We start from the raw sequence: 16,457 nt of genomic DNA on the forward strand, positions 1-16,457 counted from the left end.
GATTTTTCTGCTCAGTGCCATGGTTATTCCTCCAAAGAAGCTTTGAAGAGACTCAAAGATAAAAAGAAAGCCTCCTCCCAAAAGGATGTAAGTTCTGTAAGAGTTCTATAAGCTACCAGTTCTATAAGGGTTGAGGGGTTTCCCCAGAAAGTTAGGGTTCATCATGTCCTTATTCTCTGAGATCAGTCTTAATCAATAGCTCTGGCAAAGATTATGTGCCTGGAAAATATTAGAAAACACAAGACTGTGTGGACAGTGTTTATGTGGGGACCCCATATTTGTAGAAAATTAGGGAGCTGAACCTTTCTCCTTTCCTGATCCAGACTACCTACTACCCACTAGGCAATCAAGGATCCAGGAGAACACATGCTGGGAGGAGCCCTATTAATGCTTCCTTCTTGGCTAGATGTTGATTCCCATTCCCTCCATCCTTAGCCCTCTCAATGGAGACAATCAACTCCACTCCATCATTTTCCTAGTTGTTGTGGACTACATTCCTCTATCCATCTCTACTACTGACTTTGTACTAACACAGCTGCTCATACTACTTTTTTTTTTTAAACCCTTAACTTCCATCTTGGAGTCAATACCGTGTATTGGCTCCAAGGCAGAAGAATGGTAAAGGCTAGGCAATGGGGGTCAAGTGACTTGCCCAGGGTCACACAGCTGGGAAGTGTCTGAGGTCACATTTGAACCCAGAACCTCCCATCTCTGGGCCTGACTCTCAATCCACTGAGCCACCCAGCTGCCCCCTTATACTACTTTGCTGAACAATGAATCACCAACTATAATCCTTGCTGTACAATGGAGGACCACTGACCTTTCCATTTGCCCTGTTACTACACCTTACAGATCCCTGGGCATTTGCTATCTAATCTGTCTCTATACCCTAAGAAGTCCCAGAACTTTTGATCTTCTCTGTAACCTAATCCTCCCTTCCTATATATGTTGTCTTAATCAGAATGTGAGCCCCTTGAAATCTAGAACTAACATATTTTTCTCTTTGTAATCCTAGCACTTAACGTAGTGCTTAGAACACAGTAAATTCTTAATAAATGTTTGTTTGTTTTCATTCATCCTATAGTAATGCTTGCAAGCAGTTCAGTGGCTCTGTGGATAGAGTGCTTGGCCTGAAGTTAGGAATACCTTGGTTCAATTGTGGCCTCAGACACTTATTATGTGACCCTGGCCAAGTCTCTTAACATTGTTTGCCTCAGTTTCCTCAGCTGTAAAATGAGGAAAAGAATGGCCAACCAGTCCAGTATCTTTGCCAAGAAAAATCCCAAATGGGGTCACAAAGAGACAGATGAAAATGATTTGAAAATAGTAATTCTTATGTCTATTTTCCACCCCTCTAATCCTCAAATGTTTTCCCCCACCTTGTACATTATGGCAATAATACAAGGAGATCCTTGGCCCTCACTTCTTCCCTCTCAGGCATTCCTCTGCATATAATCCACATGCAACTGAAGTGTTTTTTTAAAAGGTTTGAAACATAAAACTTGAATTCTGAATCCTCACTGTTGAGATGAGTAGGTATGAACACCTGGTCAATGCTTCTAAGAGAGGAAGAGCAGCCACTGATTTTTCACAGTTGTGAGGTTCTGCAGGGTCAAATCCTATGGGAGTAATTTAGACAGGACTGGTCAAGAATTCTAATGGGGGCGTAGGGGTGGGTGATAATATTTTAAACCAGAAAGATCAGAACAGAATTCTAAGATTTAGAAGTTAGTCTTCTTTGGATGCTTTCTCTAGTTTTTGTCTCCTATTTTATTTTCTCTCCTTCGTTTCTAACCTAGTTTAACCCTTCTCTGGAGAAATCTTCCCAGTGAGCCTTAAGTGACTCAGAGTTTGAGATATAGTGCAAGTGATTGCTTGATGCTGGTGAAATTGTTCCACATTGCATATAGTATAGGGTACCAACAGCACTGGCTCCCGGGAGCCAATATCTGGACAGAGAGCTGATTTCATAAGGTCTTTCCTACAGTCGGACCCTGAAATTCCATCATAGGACTCAGTAATTGCTGGAATTGTGCAAACACCAACATTGTGAGTGTGGGACGTGAATGGTGATGGAAGGAAGCGGTGTTGTAAATAGTGAGAGAAAAACCAAGAGATGAATTCTGAAATTAAGTAAAGACTGAAGAAGCTTCCTCAAACTCAATCAGCAATGATGCCCCTCCTCCAGCTCACTTATCTGGGCAGGATTTCCTAATGGAATCACTTTACAAGAGTCCACCTCTAGAATGCTGCATATAGAGGTGCTGTTTTACCCAAGTCCTGCAGGGGGCTCTAGAATGCTTCTGTTTTCTATACCCTAGGCTATTTGATGCAGAGGCTTAAAACTATGTACTCTATTACTCTAAGGGTAGAGGTTAATGGGGTCTTTTTCATTCATTCATTCATCCATCCATCCATCCATCCATCCATTCATTCACTCACTCATAGGGACATCGATCCGTACTTATCCCAACTGGTTCAGTTTTTTTGTGCAGCATCTTTATTCACCCATTCTTGATTAATGTCTCTCTTCTTTTGGGAATTAGTAAGTAGGCTGAGTGGCCAGCCCGCCACCATTGCATGATTGGGTAGAGAAGAACAACAGATTTGGAATCTCCAAAAGTCAAATATTGGGTGCACTCCTGTCTCAAGAACTTCAGGATCCAAGGGAGATTTTCTCATTTCAACCTGTGCTTCATGGAGACAACTTCAGGAGACCTCCCTCTGGGGAGACTGGGAGACTTGGCCATTTTCCAAACTGCAAAACTGTCAGGGCATTTAGATGATATTTCTAGTGACCCAGGATTGTGGTCAGGGCCAGTGAGCTAACATGGGTGAGTTATTTAAAGCTGTATGAAGAATGAACTAAAATAATGCAATATCAGCACATGACCAAATGCTACGTAACTTTATAGTCTGGCCAGAAGAAAACCAAACTCTTCCCATCTTAAGTCTAAAACACACATGTGTATATGTGTGCACCTATGTAATACATGTGTATTATATTCATCCATGCATTCATACATACATGTACATGTGTTTATATACTTGATTTATTTGTACATAAGCCTAAACACATACACGCTTGTTTTTCAATCCTGCCCAAGTCTTTATGAACCCATTTGGAGTTTTTTTGGCTGAGGGACCAAGTGTTTTGCCATTTCCTTCTCCAGTTAATTTTACAGATGAGGAAATGGAGGCAAACAAGGTGAAGTGATTTGCCCAGGGTCATACATTTAGTAAGTGTCAGATATGAACTCAGGAAGATGCATTTCCCTGACTCTAAGACTGGTTTTATCCACTATGCCACCTAGCTTCCTGTATTTATTTGTGTGTATAGATGAACACTATGTACATATATGATGTATATACATATGCATATGTACATACGCACATGCATGCATGTACGAATTCACCCCAACAACCGTCTTTACTCCCAGTAAAATACACCAAAGTCCTGATATGAATGCTAGATCCTTTCCGTCAAACAGTAGTTTCATCAATACTGGATCTAAGAGGGCTGGGTAGAGTTCTGATGGTGCAATGATGCCAATAGAAAAATATATTTTTAGCCCTTTTGCCCCATATTCTGGGCCAAAAAAGAAAAAAAAATCATAATAAACCATGGCCAGCATGCAATCAAAGGCGAGGCATAAAGAAAAGAAATAGCTATAAACTGAACTTTCTGTTCTTTTCAAAGCCGGTCCATTTGAGGGTCCTCAGGCTTGGTAGATAACTTGGTCAGAATGTGTGTGGGGTTGGGGGTGAGAACTAAGGACAACTCCATCCATTCAAAAATGAGCTTACTCTTAACAATACAATAGTCTGGGGCTTTCTAGCTGTATGTTATTTACATGGGAAAGTAATTTCAGGGACATCTCCAGTGTGAAGTATAGAACTATAAGGGAATAAATGAGCAGAAAATGCTCTGTGGTCATTGGAACTTAACCTCATAGCTAAGGAAGACACAATATTCCTTCCTGAGCTAATAAACATCTCATTTCCCAGCTTGGCTTCTGTCTCCTGCCAATAAAGGGAAGCTTGAGCCATTCCTGACTGCTCAGTAGAGATGACACTCAGATTCCAAATGTTCCCTAGAAGAAAAAACACCCCTTTTCCTAATCCTTCTTAAACTCAACAAGACTGATTGGTTTTTATTATTCATGAATTAATTTTTTACTCAAGGCCTAACAGGGGAATTGAAGCTATAAAATTTCTCACCGATTGAGGCAAAAAGCAGCGCCAGCCTCAGAGCTCTCCGTCAAACTCCGGTTTAGTTTCTATGGTGCTGTATGGTTAAGCCAACTAATAATCATTAGAATCAACACATGCTTTTTTTTTTCTTGTAAAACATCATGGAGGAAATTCTCAAGGGGGTAGGTGGAGAAAGGAAAAGAGAATATACATATAGACCTGAGATAAGAACTAGAATTTACATAGTGCTTAAAGGCTTGCAAAGTGTATATTGGAAACATGTAAAACATATTTTATCTCATTTGATCCTCTAAACAATTCTGGTTAGTGGGTGCTATTATATAAGAAAATAGGCTCAGAGACATGAAGTGACTACCCAGGGTCATATATATAACTAGTAATTATCTGATGTGGGATTTGAACTCAGGTCTTTTGTACTCCAACTCCAGCATTACAACAATTAGCTACATTAGTGCCAGAAATACTATGTTGCCCCATATTTCCAAAGCAAATCAATGAAAAGAAAAAGGAAAAGAGCAGTAAAAGAACCATTTTCCTATTGAAGGGCAAGACTTTGCTGGATGTTGTAATCATGGTTAAAATGCCCAGAAAAAGTCCAGGCAAGGTACGGCCTCTATCCAGAGAGGAATGGTCTTTTTGGTCAACTTCAAGATGCTGCCTTTAAGGATTTGATCTGAAAAACATCCATTTTAAGGCATATGGTGCTCAGAGATGGCTACCAAATTGTCAAGAAAATAATCATAGGCAGAAAAATGTGTTGGCTTCTCTCTTTAATAATTCTTTCCCTAGGCGGGGGGGGGGGGGGGGGGGGGGGGAGGGGAGTGGAGTGGAGGAAAAGAAAACGATCTTTGTTTCCAGTGAATAATGTATGAAAACGACCAAATAAAATAATATTAAAATTAAAAAAATAAAATAAAAAAATAATTCTTTCCCTATCTGTAGACATGGACAAAACGAAAAATATTCTTGTATTCCTTTGAGCTTTTAGCCTATGAAGCCTACTCCTCCTTCTGCAAGGCAGACACTTAAAACAACCCAGAGGTCCATACATTTCTTGGCTGCACCAAGGCAAATTTAAACCATTTATAATCCAGTAAATAAGTCTTAGAGAGTGGTCTGAGCCTCACAAAAGTTAAGGAGCTGCCCGCGGTCATGAGCTAGTGTCACTTGGTCATCCAACCAACAAGGGTTCAGAAAATCTCAGATCATTTTCATATATGAAATAAGTCTGATTTCTTGAGTTCCTGACCTATACTGATTTGTTCTAACTTAGAGAACACACAATTTTGGCATGTAAATGAAAACAGACACGTATACAGAGAACTCATGTATATGCAAATTTATGTCTTTATGTTTGTATCAAGACACTCATGTTTAGGACAAAGCATCGGCTTTGGTAAGATGTTTTGAAATAGCTGGTCATGAATTGCTTCGAGTTTTAAGGAAGAAAAAATATGTAAGTTATTATCATTATTAGTAAATTAGTAACCAATAGTAACTAAGAACATTTAGCATTCTTATATTAATACTATGATGACTGTCAAAGCAGAATTCTTTCCACTTCCATTTACCTTGATCCTTAAGTAATGCAGCATCAACACACCAGAGAAACATGTAAGGAATGTTGCCACAAAGAAATGGATAAATACTCTTCAATGTCTGTGCAGTGGAGCTATGTTTTGTCACCAAAGGGGAATATTTTTTGGAAAACAGAGGCACATGAGATTGTTTCCTCCCTCTAGCTCAAGGGTTTTACAACTGGGGTCTGTGAGCTTTTATACTAATATAATGTAACAATATAATGCAATGTAATAAATAATGTAGCAAAACAGAATATAGCATATGTTTATATGTATAGTATATGTATACAGACCCACATATACATGTATGTATATAAATGTAATTATATTTCAATATAATTTGTTTCCTTTGTAATCCCATGTGTTATGCAATTAAACACATCATTTTAGAAAGGGTTTTATAGGCATCACCAAACTGCCAAAGGGATCTAAGACACACACGCAAAATATATTTAACAGCTCACATCTAGCTAAAATCTACCTTGTTCTTCTGACCCCCAAATAAAGGGCCAGGAATGGGAGAAAAGGATGGCGATTTAAAAAAAAATCAATTCTAAGTAAATCCCAAATAAACCCAGAAGTCCTTGACACTTTCTGCAGCACCTCAAGCCTATATTCCATTCATTGCACCCCAGTCTCCATGACTGAACCCACCTGGAACTCAGAGGTCAGTAAGCCCATGAAGAAACATCAGGGTCTCCTTTCCCTTCCACCTAAAGACCTGAGCAGGACAGCTGCAGAAGATAATCATATCGACTGGTATTAGGGTTTTGTGTATCACTAGATTTATTTAGTGCTCAGCATCTTAGATCAGCACACATCTTGGCAAGCTGTGCTAGAAATCGCATGCACACACGGAGAACACACAAATATACACACACATTTTCCTTTACTAAATAAGTGAATCAAAAGGGAAGAATGGTAGAAAGAAGGTCCTTAGAATGAAGAAAAAGAAGAAAAATCAGGGCAAAGATGAGAAATTCTTAAAAGAAAAGGACTAAAGATCAATGAACTTTCATAAGAAATTTCAAGTAAACCTTCTCTCTCCACATCTTGACCACCCTTCCCCTGTTTCCTTTCCTTCCAGACAGGCAATATTTCCTTGTTCTATGTCCTTCAGAAACCCAGAACAGATGAAAGATACTGTGATACTCAGAAACCCCTCCTAAACATCTTTTTTTTTTAATTAAAAAGCAAAAATTGAAAAGCAAGTGTGGGCACTCACAAGTAAGTTGAGATTATTCTACACAAAAATAAACCTGTCACTTTCAGTTAATTCAAGGAAGTTTTTTGTTTGTTTTGTTGTTGTTGTTGTTTTAAAACAATTAACCTATGATATCAGTGTATCAATAGTTTTCAAGGCTATATTTTCCTAGATATAAGGAGACAGCTGCATGTAATGGAATATTTTACATGCCTATCATTTTAAACACATTTTAAAAATAAATAACAAAGAGTAGGAAATTGTATTTCCTTCTGCAGTTCCTAAGAGCAGGTAAATACATCTGTTTTGTTTTTAAACTCACGTTTGTTTTTAAATGCCCATATTTCTAATGCTCATAATTTCTAATGTTCATATTTGAGACTAGAAGAGGGAAACAAAATATCGTTATGGTGATGTTTAGGGAATGTCTTTTGACCTCTAAAGATAAAATGACATTGGGAAATAAAATGACCCTCTCCAGCAACATTGTTACCAGAAACTGTTCAATCACAGGGAGTGTGAGTGACAGTGCTGAATAGAATACTCTAAAGTGCTAAGAAACAAACAGAAGGAAAAATTCAACTACTTCCTCCTCATTCAAAACTCACCTCCATTCTCCAAGACAATAATGAGAGGGAGAAAAAAAGCAGAGGTTTCTCCTGATATCAAGGACAATTTTTGTTACTGTTGCTTATTGGTTTTTAAACATAATTAACAGACTAAATCTAAATGGAAAGAATTTAAGTGATACATTCTTTTCTTTTAATGTATTCCACTCATTCTGAAAGTTCCATAGGCAGATTAGCCAAGATTTTCTTCTATCCAGGAAAATGTTTGACACTAAAAGCTATAGAATACCCATGGCTCTTTCCATGGAGAGGAAGCAAAGTTTGGGATCTTGAGACAAAGATTGTCCAAATGCTCTTTTGACTCTTGCCATCTGTTAACCCAAAGAAGGAACCGGGATTCCCATTCTTCCTCCTTGGCCCCTTGTTGCAGCCCCATCCAGTCAAGAAAATTGGAAAGATGCCCTAAAACACCTCTCCGGCAGTGTAGGCTGGGACAAGGCAGGTGTCTACACTCCCTTTTATATTATGGAAAAAATCTAAAACACAACAGCTGCTTTATCAAAGAATGCTCTGGCCAGTTAAACCCTAACACCCCCCTCAAAAAAGGTTGAGAATAGGAAGCTGTTTTAAATAAGAGATTTGCATAAGAAAGCCAAGCCTTAAAAAAAAAAAGAGGGGAAGGAAAAAACCCCTGCAGATAGTTTATGACTTTCTTATGAATTAACTCTGCTTTTATTGCTCAGAAACACATACATACGTTATGTGTACATATATACTTACATGTATGTATATACTTATGCATAGGCATGTCACTTCTGGCTTGAGAAATTTAGGTAAATAGAAATATTATTCATTGTAAAAGTGCCATAGTCTCCTTTTCACTGGTACTGGGTATAGTGGCTTGTCTGGTTTTAAATCCAGGTTAGATAACTAGATTCATCTCCTCCCATATTTCTCCCTCTACTGGGGGGGGGGAGACCCAACAATTCACTCCTCCACTCCTAGCCACTTTCCTCTATCCCTACTCCATGCTCTCCCACATTCTATCCTGTCCTACCCTGGCCTTCTCTCCCCTCTCAGAAAAAAAGAACAGCCAACCACTGGATTCTGCTAGGGACTCTGAATCCAAACAAGAAGGTTGTGTGAGAGCAACATGCCCCCTGCTTTTCACAAGTTGCCTCTACAAAGGGAGGGAGAGGGTCGAACACCCAAATGGTCTGCTGAGATGGAGAGTCACTAATCAAACTGCTTTGAATGATGGTGGTGGTAGGGTTTCCATTTCAAAACTAGGGCTGCGCCTTCCAATTGGAAACTATCTCTCAGTGGCTGGTGGAGTCTGGCAATGCTGGGGTGAAACAAACAGCCTGGGAAGGTTTCTGATAGCCTTGGCTCTATGGAATGGGAAATGTAAGTATATTTGGGGGGTCTGAGTGGGGAGCAAGAAACTACAACTCCCTGAATTCTAGGATGAGACCACCATAGCTAGATATAGAGTATTTGACCCAGGACCTACGTGGTGTGATATTGCTCATACTTTTTTCTACCCTCAGAGGATGGAGCTCTTTCCCACACTCCCTTTTGGAAAGTCTCCCTCATGAGATGGCATCATGATCACTTGAGAAACCTTATTTGAAAAGGTTGTCTGTGATCCTGCTATTAAATTCCATGGAGTGGGAGTGGAGGTGGGGTAGAGTAGAGACTTTAAAGGGTCAATAGTCCATACTGTGATCCCAGATCAAGGGGAAAAGGAAAAGCAAACTGGACTGGATAGGGTTAATATGTCCTGGACCAGACATTACAGGGGTCATCCTGATGAGCAGGGAAAGTTGAACATCCCCAATCCCCCAGAGCTGGTCTGCTAATTACATTTGCAATTACAAACATGACAAACATACTCACTGCATTCCCTGAGCAAGGAAGAGACCACCCAGAGTTGACAAGTCTGGGACACTCTGGATGAGCAAGGGTGCCAAGCTGCCAAGCATATTATCCCCCTCCCCCAATACACATATCAACCGCTGCAGCCTCTGTGGGGTCACGGCTACCTTCCATGACTATCCAGGCTACTCTGATGTGGCATGGTTCATTACAACTCCGTGCAGAAAAGGGGAAAAGAAAAACTTAACAGACATGAAGGACATATAGGGGCTCACCAATTCCATTCAACTCAACTCCATCCAACAAACATTTCTTCCAAGGTTGAAAGCAAGACAAATTAGGAAGGTTCAGGAAAACCTTCCGGGCTCAGATCTGTCCAGCATCCAGTTACCTTCATACCTTTTCCCCAATACATTTGAAAGTCTCCCTGCATTCACCCTTTACCTCGTCGGAGCCTCCTTCCTTTAGATTTTTTGCAGGAGTAAAAATAAAGATTAACTGTTCAACAGTAGTTCAGGAATGAAGTGCAAGTTTGGATACCCCGCTGTAAAATTAAGTTAAAGAGCCCTCAGATTCCAAGAAAGGGGCTTCCTGGGGAGAGTAAGTGGAATAATGACTAATTCCTGTAACAGATTCCCTGCTTCCTCTGACTCACACACACACACACACACACACACACACGCACACACACACACACACACAGAGCTGATAGGGTCTTTCTCTTTGAGAACTGCTTTTAAATTGGAAGAAAAGGGGTGATCATGTAGACTGGTTCCTATAATCCAGCGTGAGGATTTGGGTTGAGCTGGTGGGAGAAAGGGACTATTTTTCTACTGTGTTCTCTCCTTCTCCCTCTACCTAGCTAACTATCCTTTCACCTCTTAAAAGTAAGACATTCATCCAGATCGTGTTCACATCCTCCTTCACATGTAATTCTATTTGTCAACTATACTTATTCAGATCATTCCAGCTCAGAGATTGACCAAAAAGAATTCCAAAGAAGGAGAGCCAAAGTGGGAATGGAGCAAAGTTTCCCTAAAAGTTAACAGAACCTTGAAAGATCACTTTGAGACATGTTAAAGGCCCAAGGACATGAGTCAACTGCCTATGTCATAAGGGGTCAGCTAAGAAGGGAACTGTCCCACAAAAAGGTTCAGGATAGGGGGTGAAGGCCCTAGTACTCATCTAGTAATGTTGGGGTTGAGATGTGAAAATCTCCATCAAAGCAACTTTCCTTGCAGCACTTTCCCCGGAAGTCCTCCCTCTCCCTCTATCTCTGACTAAATGGAATATTTATTGATTACTCCAAATCAATAGAATGAAAAGGTTCCTGTTTGGTGGGGTAGGTAGGTTTCTTCTTTCTTTCTTTCTTTTTTTATTAAATAAATTGAGTCTTTCATGTTTCCACATTCATGATAAAAGGATTCTTTTAAAAACATAAAAGAAAGAACAGGAAAATAAAAGACACAGAGAAAATTTCCAGGGAAAAAGCTAGGATCTTACTAAGCTGAGTAAGGGCCCTACAGGCAACCTGAGAGCTTCACATTTACCTAATAGTTTCTGCTTATTTATCACTCTCTGCCCCAGAACAATCTCCAACTCTCACCAACCTCCCTTCCCCAATCCCATTTAGGGTGCAAAATAACTCCTTAATACAGAAATCTTAACCAGTATTATAGTTATCTCTATCTTTTCCTTTATTTCCCCTCTCCTTCCCTAGGCTTCCCTGGAGAGAATATTTCCTGAAATTCCTTGAAAAAGGTAAGACAATCTAGTAATCTATTTTAAAACCCAAAAAGCTGTCTTTGAAAATTAATGCATTTTTTATTTTCCTCTGGGCCACTGATTTTGAATTATGGTGTGGCAATTTATTCTACTTTTGAGGCCACATTTTTACCTTTGGTCCAGTTTGTTCTTTGTTGCTTTGGGTTACAGCAGAGAGAGTGGATCTGGGAATAAGATGGTTGAGAGGACATCCACATTTGTCACTGTTTTTGTGGCCGCTGCCTTCCTATAGGTCCCAACTGTGTCTGAGCACACAGCATGGACACACACACACACACACACATACACACACACACACACACATACGAGCATACTCATGTTCCTGCTGATTATATGTGTATATAAAATATTGATTAGAAATGGTAATGGTTTCACCTACATTTATTGACTTGACTGAAAATGAAGGAGAAAGGAGGAAAGAATTCTTCTCACCTGGGAAAGTGAAGAGAACATTAAAGGCTGAAAAAGGAGATTTTTCCCCTCTCTTTCTTTCTGAACTCTAAGCTGTGCCATACTCTTGGCTTTGTATAAAATGCAGAGCTATCAAATAACCTCATGTGGAAAGAGATCCCATTTATGATGGGCACAGAGTACAAGTACACACATTCACATACACAATCATGACAGAGGGCATGTGGTGACACTGTCCACTTCACTAGCAGTACAATTGATGCATTCACTCAACCTGCCAGACAGAAGATTCAAATCATCTGCTTTGTTATTGGGCCACTCCTGCTCATTCTAATGGAAGGTTCTTCCATATGCTTCGGCTCACCTGTCACAGAGAGAAAACTAGGAAGAAAAGACCCTAAAGAAGAAAACTTTCCCCAGACAACAGCCTAGACTATGGCCCCACAATTTCTTTCCATTGGACACTGAAGCACCTGGACCACAGAAAATTTGAACATACTTTGAATCACAACTGGTCACACAATACAAGAGGAGTATGCATGAACATATACGCCTACACACACATACACACACGGACTGATATTTAAACATGTACAAGAGTGCCAAGTTAAAGGTGTTAATGGTTCCTGCCATCATAGGCTTTGAACATGAAGAAAATAGTCCATCATTATGATAGGATTTTGCCTCCAATGATTTCTTAATTCCTAGTGAGGTGAGCAGGTAAGTACCTTCCTACTAGTCAGACAAACTGATAGGATATATGTGACAGAGTCCAAACATTTGTGAGTTTATTTCAAAGGCATTTGCTTTTTGAGATTCTTGGATTCCCTTCTATCCTTTTTCTCGATCCTTGGGTTTCCCTCATTGCCTATGTATTCGTTTAGACTCAATATAGCAACTCAACTGATTGCCCAGCTCCTAGAACCACAATCTCACCTTGCTTATCTGATCAGTACGTACAAAAGGGTCTACTTTCTACACAGAATTACCATGCTTGCTTAATGTGTCTAATACCAAGAAAGGATAGATAGATAGATAGATAGTTGTGCCTATATGTGTGTACAAACATAAATATACATAAATACATATATATGGGTACAACTTTTTAAAGTTATCTTTGGGGAGATGTTCTAAATAATTTAGATATCCAATATTTGGCATCCATTGTAATCTGATGTAGAAAATTTTGATATAGATATATTAATTCTTCCACAAAAATCATGTCATACATATTCAGGTTTCTTCTTGCTTCTTCCCCTTCCTCCCCTTCTATTCTTGGAAGATAGTAACATTAAACTTCTCCTGTCTCTATTCTGGAACCAAAATTTCCTTTTCTGCCTTACAAGTTAGTAGGGTCCTTGTTTACTTGTTAAAAAACCTCACCAGAGGTCAGCTTCCATCTATAGGGTGGTTTGCCTCAACTCAACCTTTTCCCTAAGATTCAGCACAATTCAATCTTTTCCCTGAGGTTCTGGGATGGCTTCTGTGATTACTGCTGTGCCTAAAAAGGGGCTGGAACTTATTTGAAAGAAAGACTGGAGACTGCAATAGTCATACCCTTCAAATAAGAGATTGCCTCTAAATCACCATCTAGATTCATCATTCATCTGTTATGTGGGGGCTCAATGAGATGACTGTGGGGCTTATGGGGATACAGTAGATATATATCCTAGCTTCAGTGAAATCCAGAGTTTCTTGGGAGGGGCAGGGGATTGATATGGCAATTGTGGTTTGAGGGGTGAAAGGATTGAAGGGTTAAGAGTAGGATGAGGAAGGGAAAGACATGTTAACTTTCATTGTTTACAAAAAGAAAGATGAGCAAAAGAAAGTTTTTCCCCCAAGTCCCTAAAGTCTGCATCTTATTTTAATTTTTTTAACCCAGACCTTAAGTGAATACACACTTACAAATACATACAGACACACATGTCTTTCTTTTTTAAGGGACTGAATGAAAGGATTTGGGACAGGGGAAAGCTGAGAGATAGGAAGAACTCTGGGATTAAGTGAAGATGAAGCTGAGAGGAAATAAAGGAGGCTAGAAAGGCTGAAGAAGACTTAAAAAGGGGCATATGACAAAGAGAGAGCATCATTCTTTTGACACGACTTGACAGTGACAACCACTGCTTGGTTTTCTATACCATCTCCTCAGAAGAGGCACACTAAATGAAGGCAGGGAGGGGAAAAGAGTGAAGCTGTCCTAAAGATCGGCTATGCTGGGTCCTGAACACCTAGAGCCCTGTACAGATAGTCCAGACAGTAAGAAACTGGAAACAACCTAGATCTGTATGACTCTATTAATGAGGAGGTGATGGGCAAAGAATTCACATTGGGCTTCTGTGTGAAGCAATTTCCCCCTCTCTTCCCAACTTTCCCGAAAGTCTCCAAGTCAACTTTCCTGCAGCCCTATGTGCCCAGCGCCCAACACACTCTAGCCTGATATCAGAGAAGTGGGACCTCTCTTAATCGTTGCTTCCCCGCTCCAGCCCCAGGCGCAGCATCTCTGCTTTCTTTCCATCCCCTCCTGGGCGGGATGCCTGCTCGCAGCTTAGCCTGTCCCTTTCCCCCAGGGTCTAGAGAGAAGCTGAGTCTCTAATCTACTCTGGATTTCAAGGACTTGTCTTGGACATCCCTTTCCTGCCTAGAGGAGGGGAAAACAGAGCATGGCAGGGGTCTCATTTTGCACAGTCTTGTGCACACAGCATAGCAGAATCCGTAGGAACACAGGAAGGGAAGACTTGCTTGCCAGCGAGTGAGGACCATTGAGCAAACACCAGAGCGAACCTTCTGAATCAAATCTATGCTATGAATTTTCTCCCTTGATCCCCCCCTTCTCCGAAATATCTCCCCCGTGAAGAAAAAGAAAAAAGAAAAGAAAAGAAAGTAAAAGCAGCGGGCAGGAGCCTCTTTTCCTTGCAGGAGCGGATTCTCTCTTAGCCCGTGAACCTAGGTTAGAAACTTCCCTCTTCTGCACAGGCTCCGGGCTCTCTTGCAGCCCCGGCCAATAATCATGCAAATGTTTTCTTGACAATGGAATAAAGAAGAATAAACGGAGGGAGAAAAGAGAATGAGGAAAGGAGGTTACTTCCCCAAAAGATAAATGAATAGGGAAAAGGGGCAAAAAAGTTATGTGATGATTTATCCTCGCAGAGGAAAACCCCAAAAGTATGACAGCCGTCTTCTTCTCCTACTGAAAGTAAAACACCTGCCACTTTTCAGGTCCCCGCCTGCGTTCAGAGACATCCCCATCACTTTATTTTTTTTTAATACCTAGTAGAGGGATTGCAAAACTGAGAACAGAGACACAGACATAGACAGACAAGCAGGGCACCTACTGGTTGTGGTAGCTGAGGGGGTCCGAGATGCAAAGTTCTGACATGTCCATCAGTCCAGTTTTAGCATTCCCAGTTGGTAGAGAAAGGCGACAAAAAGAATCACACGGAAAACAGAGTGAAGGGTAAAGAAAAGGTCCGGGATCCAGGCAGGGGGACAATAGAAAGGAGAAAGAAGAGAAAGAGACAGTGAGAGAGGAAGAGAAAGGGAGGATGGGGGTGGGGAGAGGAAGACATATGCACATCCAAACGCTCACACTTATCCAGACACACTGAGGCTGGCAGAGGGGAAGAGAGACAGCTGAGGAGACTCCGGCACAAGAGATTTAGATCCCACTAACCCCACTGTAGCTTTAAGACTGAGAGACTGATGAATATGGTATAGCTCCTATTGGCTACCTCTCGGGGGCTGGACTTAAAGTGACAGAACAGAACTGGGGTGGGGGGAGGGGGGAATCAAGTGAGACTTCAATGGAATAAAATACCCACACATGGTCTAATACCATCAGAAGAGAAGAACATGGATTACATAGCCAGAGGGCTCTCAGTCTCACAGTTAATGAAAACATGTCAGACTCGTTGGGCAAAGCCAGGACTACTTGGGGCTGGGGGAGTAGGGTGATTTAAGATTCCCTCACCCCTTTTTGCTTGGGCATTCAGACCAAGCAAGCTATGGACCATTTTGCCATATAGATCTGGGTTCGTCTTCTAAACCAGGCTCTCTTGTATCTTTCTACCTAAAGTTAGCCTTTCTGCCTAAAAATGAGAATTACCAATCCTTGAGAATTCACAGATTTAGACCCTGTTTATGTGTGCCAAAGTGTACATGGGAAGTGGGAGTGTGGTGAAAAGAAGTAAATCCATTATTAGTATCATCACCTGAATTGGCCTTGGAGCCAATTGGGATATCCTCGTTCATTTACTATGCAAAAAGCTCTCCAGGTAGATCATTCTTTCTTTACCCACATAATTTACGAATATACAACTCTCAGATGCATGGAAACACATGCCTATCCACTAAAGTAAGCAAAGGATGACAACCAATTAAGGTAACCCACATGCCCCAACTCACAAGAAGATGTACACCCAAGGACACTCCTTTCAATATACACTTTGATGCATTAAAAAGGCTATCAGCCCATACATCTCATACTTCCAGACAGAGCCCTTCACAGACCGTCCAGTGTACAATGGCATAGTGACATCTTACTGAAACAAGTTGTCAGACACCCATTTCTATTTTTCTTGCCTTTTCTCCTATTTTCATCTTTAGAGTTTTGCCAGCCAAAGGGATAATAATCAATTTAATAATTTAAATGAGTCAAATAAGGTAAAGAATTATTTAATTTGAGAGGAGGAAAAAAATCTCAAGAGAGACCACCACCTTATTCTCCTATAGTCTGCAGAAGACAATGAGCCAGTAGGGGAAAGACATAATTTTATCATCAAAATAATGTCTAAATGGAATGTAACGGCAGGCAGCAGT

General features: G+C 40.5%; 1 protein-coding gene across 1 annotated transcript in view; it reads right to left on the reverse strand.

The window, feature by feature from the left end:
• The window catches only part of ESRRB (estrogen related receptor beta), a 156,776-nt gene extending 141,411 nt beyond the window's left edge, over positions 1-15,365 (reverse strand). Inside the window, exon 1 of the mRNA XM_056810631.1 lies at positions 14,975-15,365. Within this exon, the coding sequence (XP_056666609.1) occupies positions 14,975-15,216 (242 nt within the window). The 5' untranslated portion in view covers positions 15,217-15,365. The remainder of the gene's footprint in view (positions 1-14,974) is intronic.
• Positions 15,366-16,457: the final 1,092 nt, after the last annotated feature.

This window comes from Monodelphis domestica, chromosome 1, assembly GCF_027887165.1.
Source record: "Monodelphis domestica isolate mMonDom1 chromosome 1, mMonDom1.pri, whole genome shotgun sequence".
NCBI classification, from domain to species: domain Eukaryota; kingdom Metazoa; phylum Chordata; class Mammalia; order Didelphimorphia; family Didelphidae; genus Monodelphis; species Monodelphis domestica.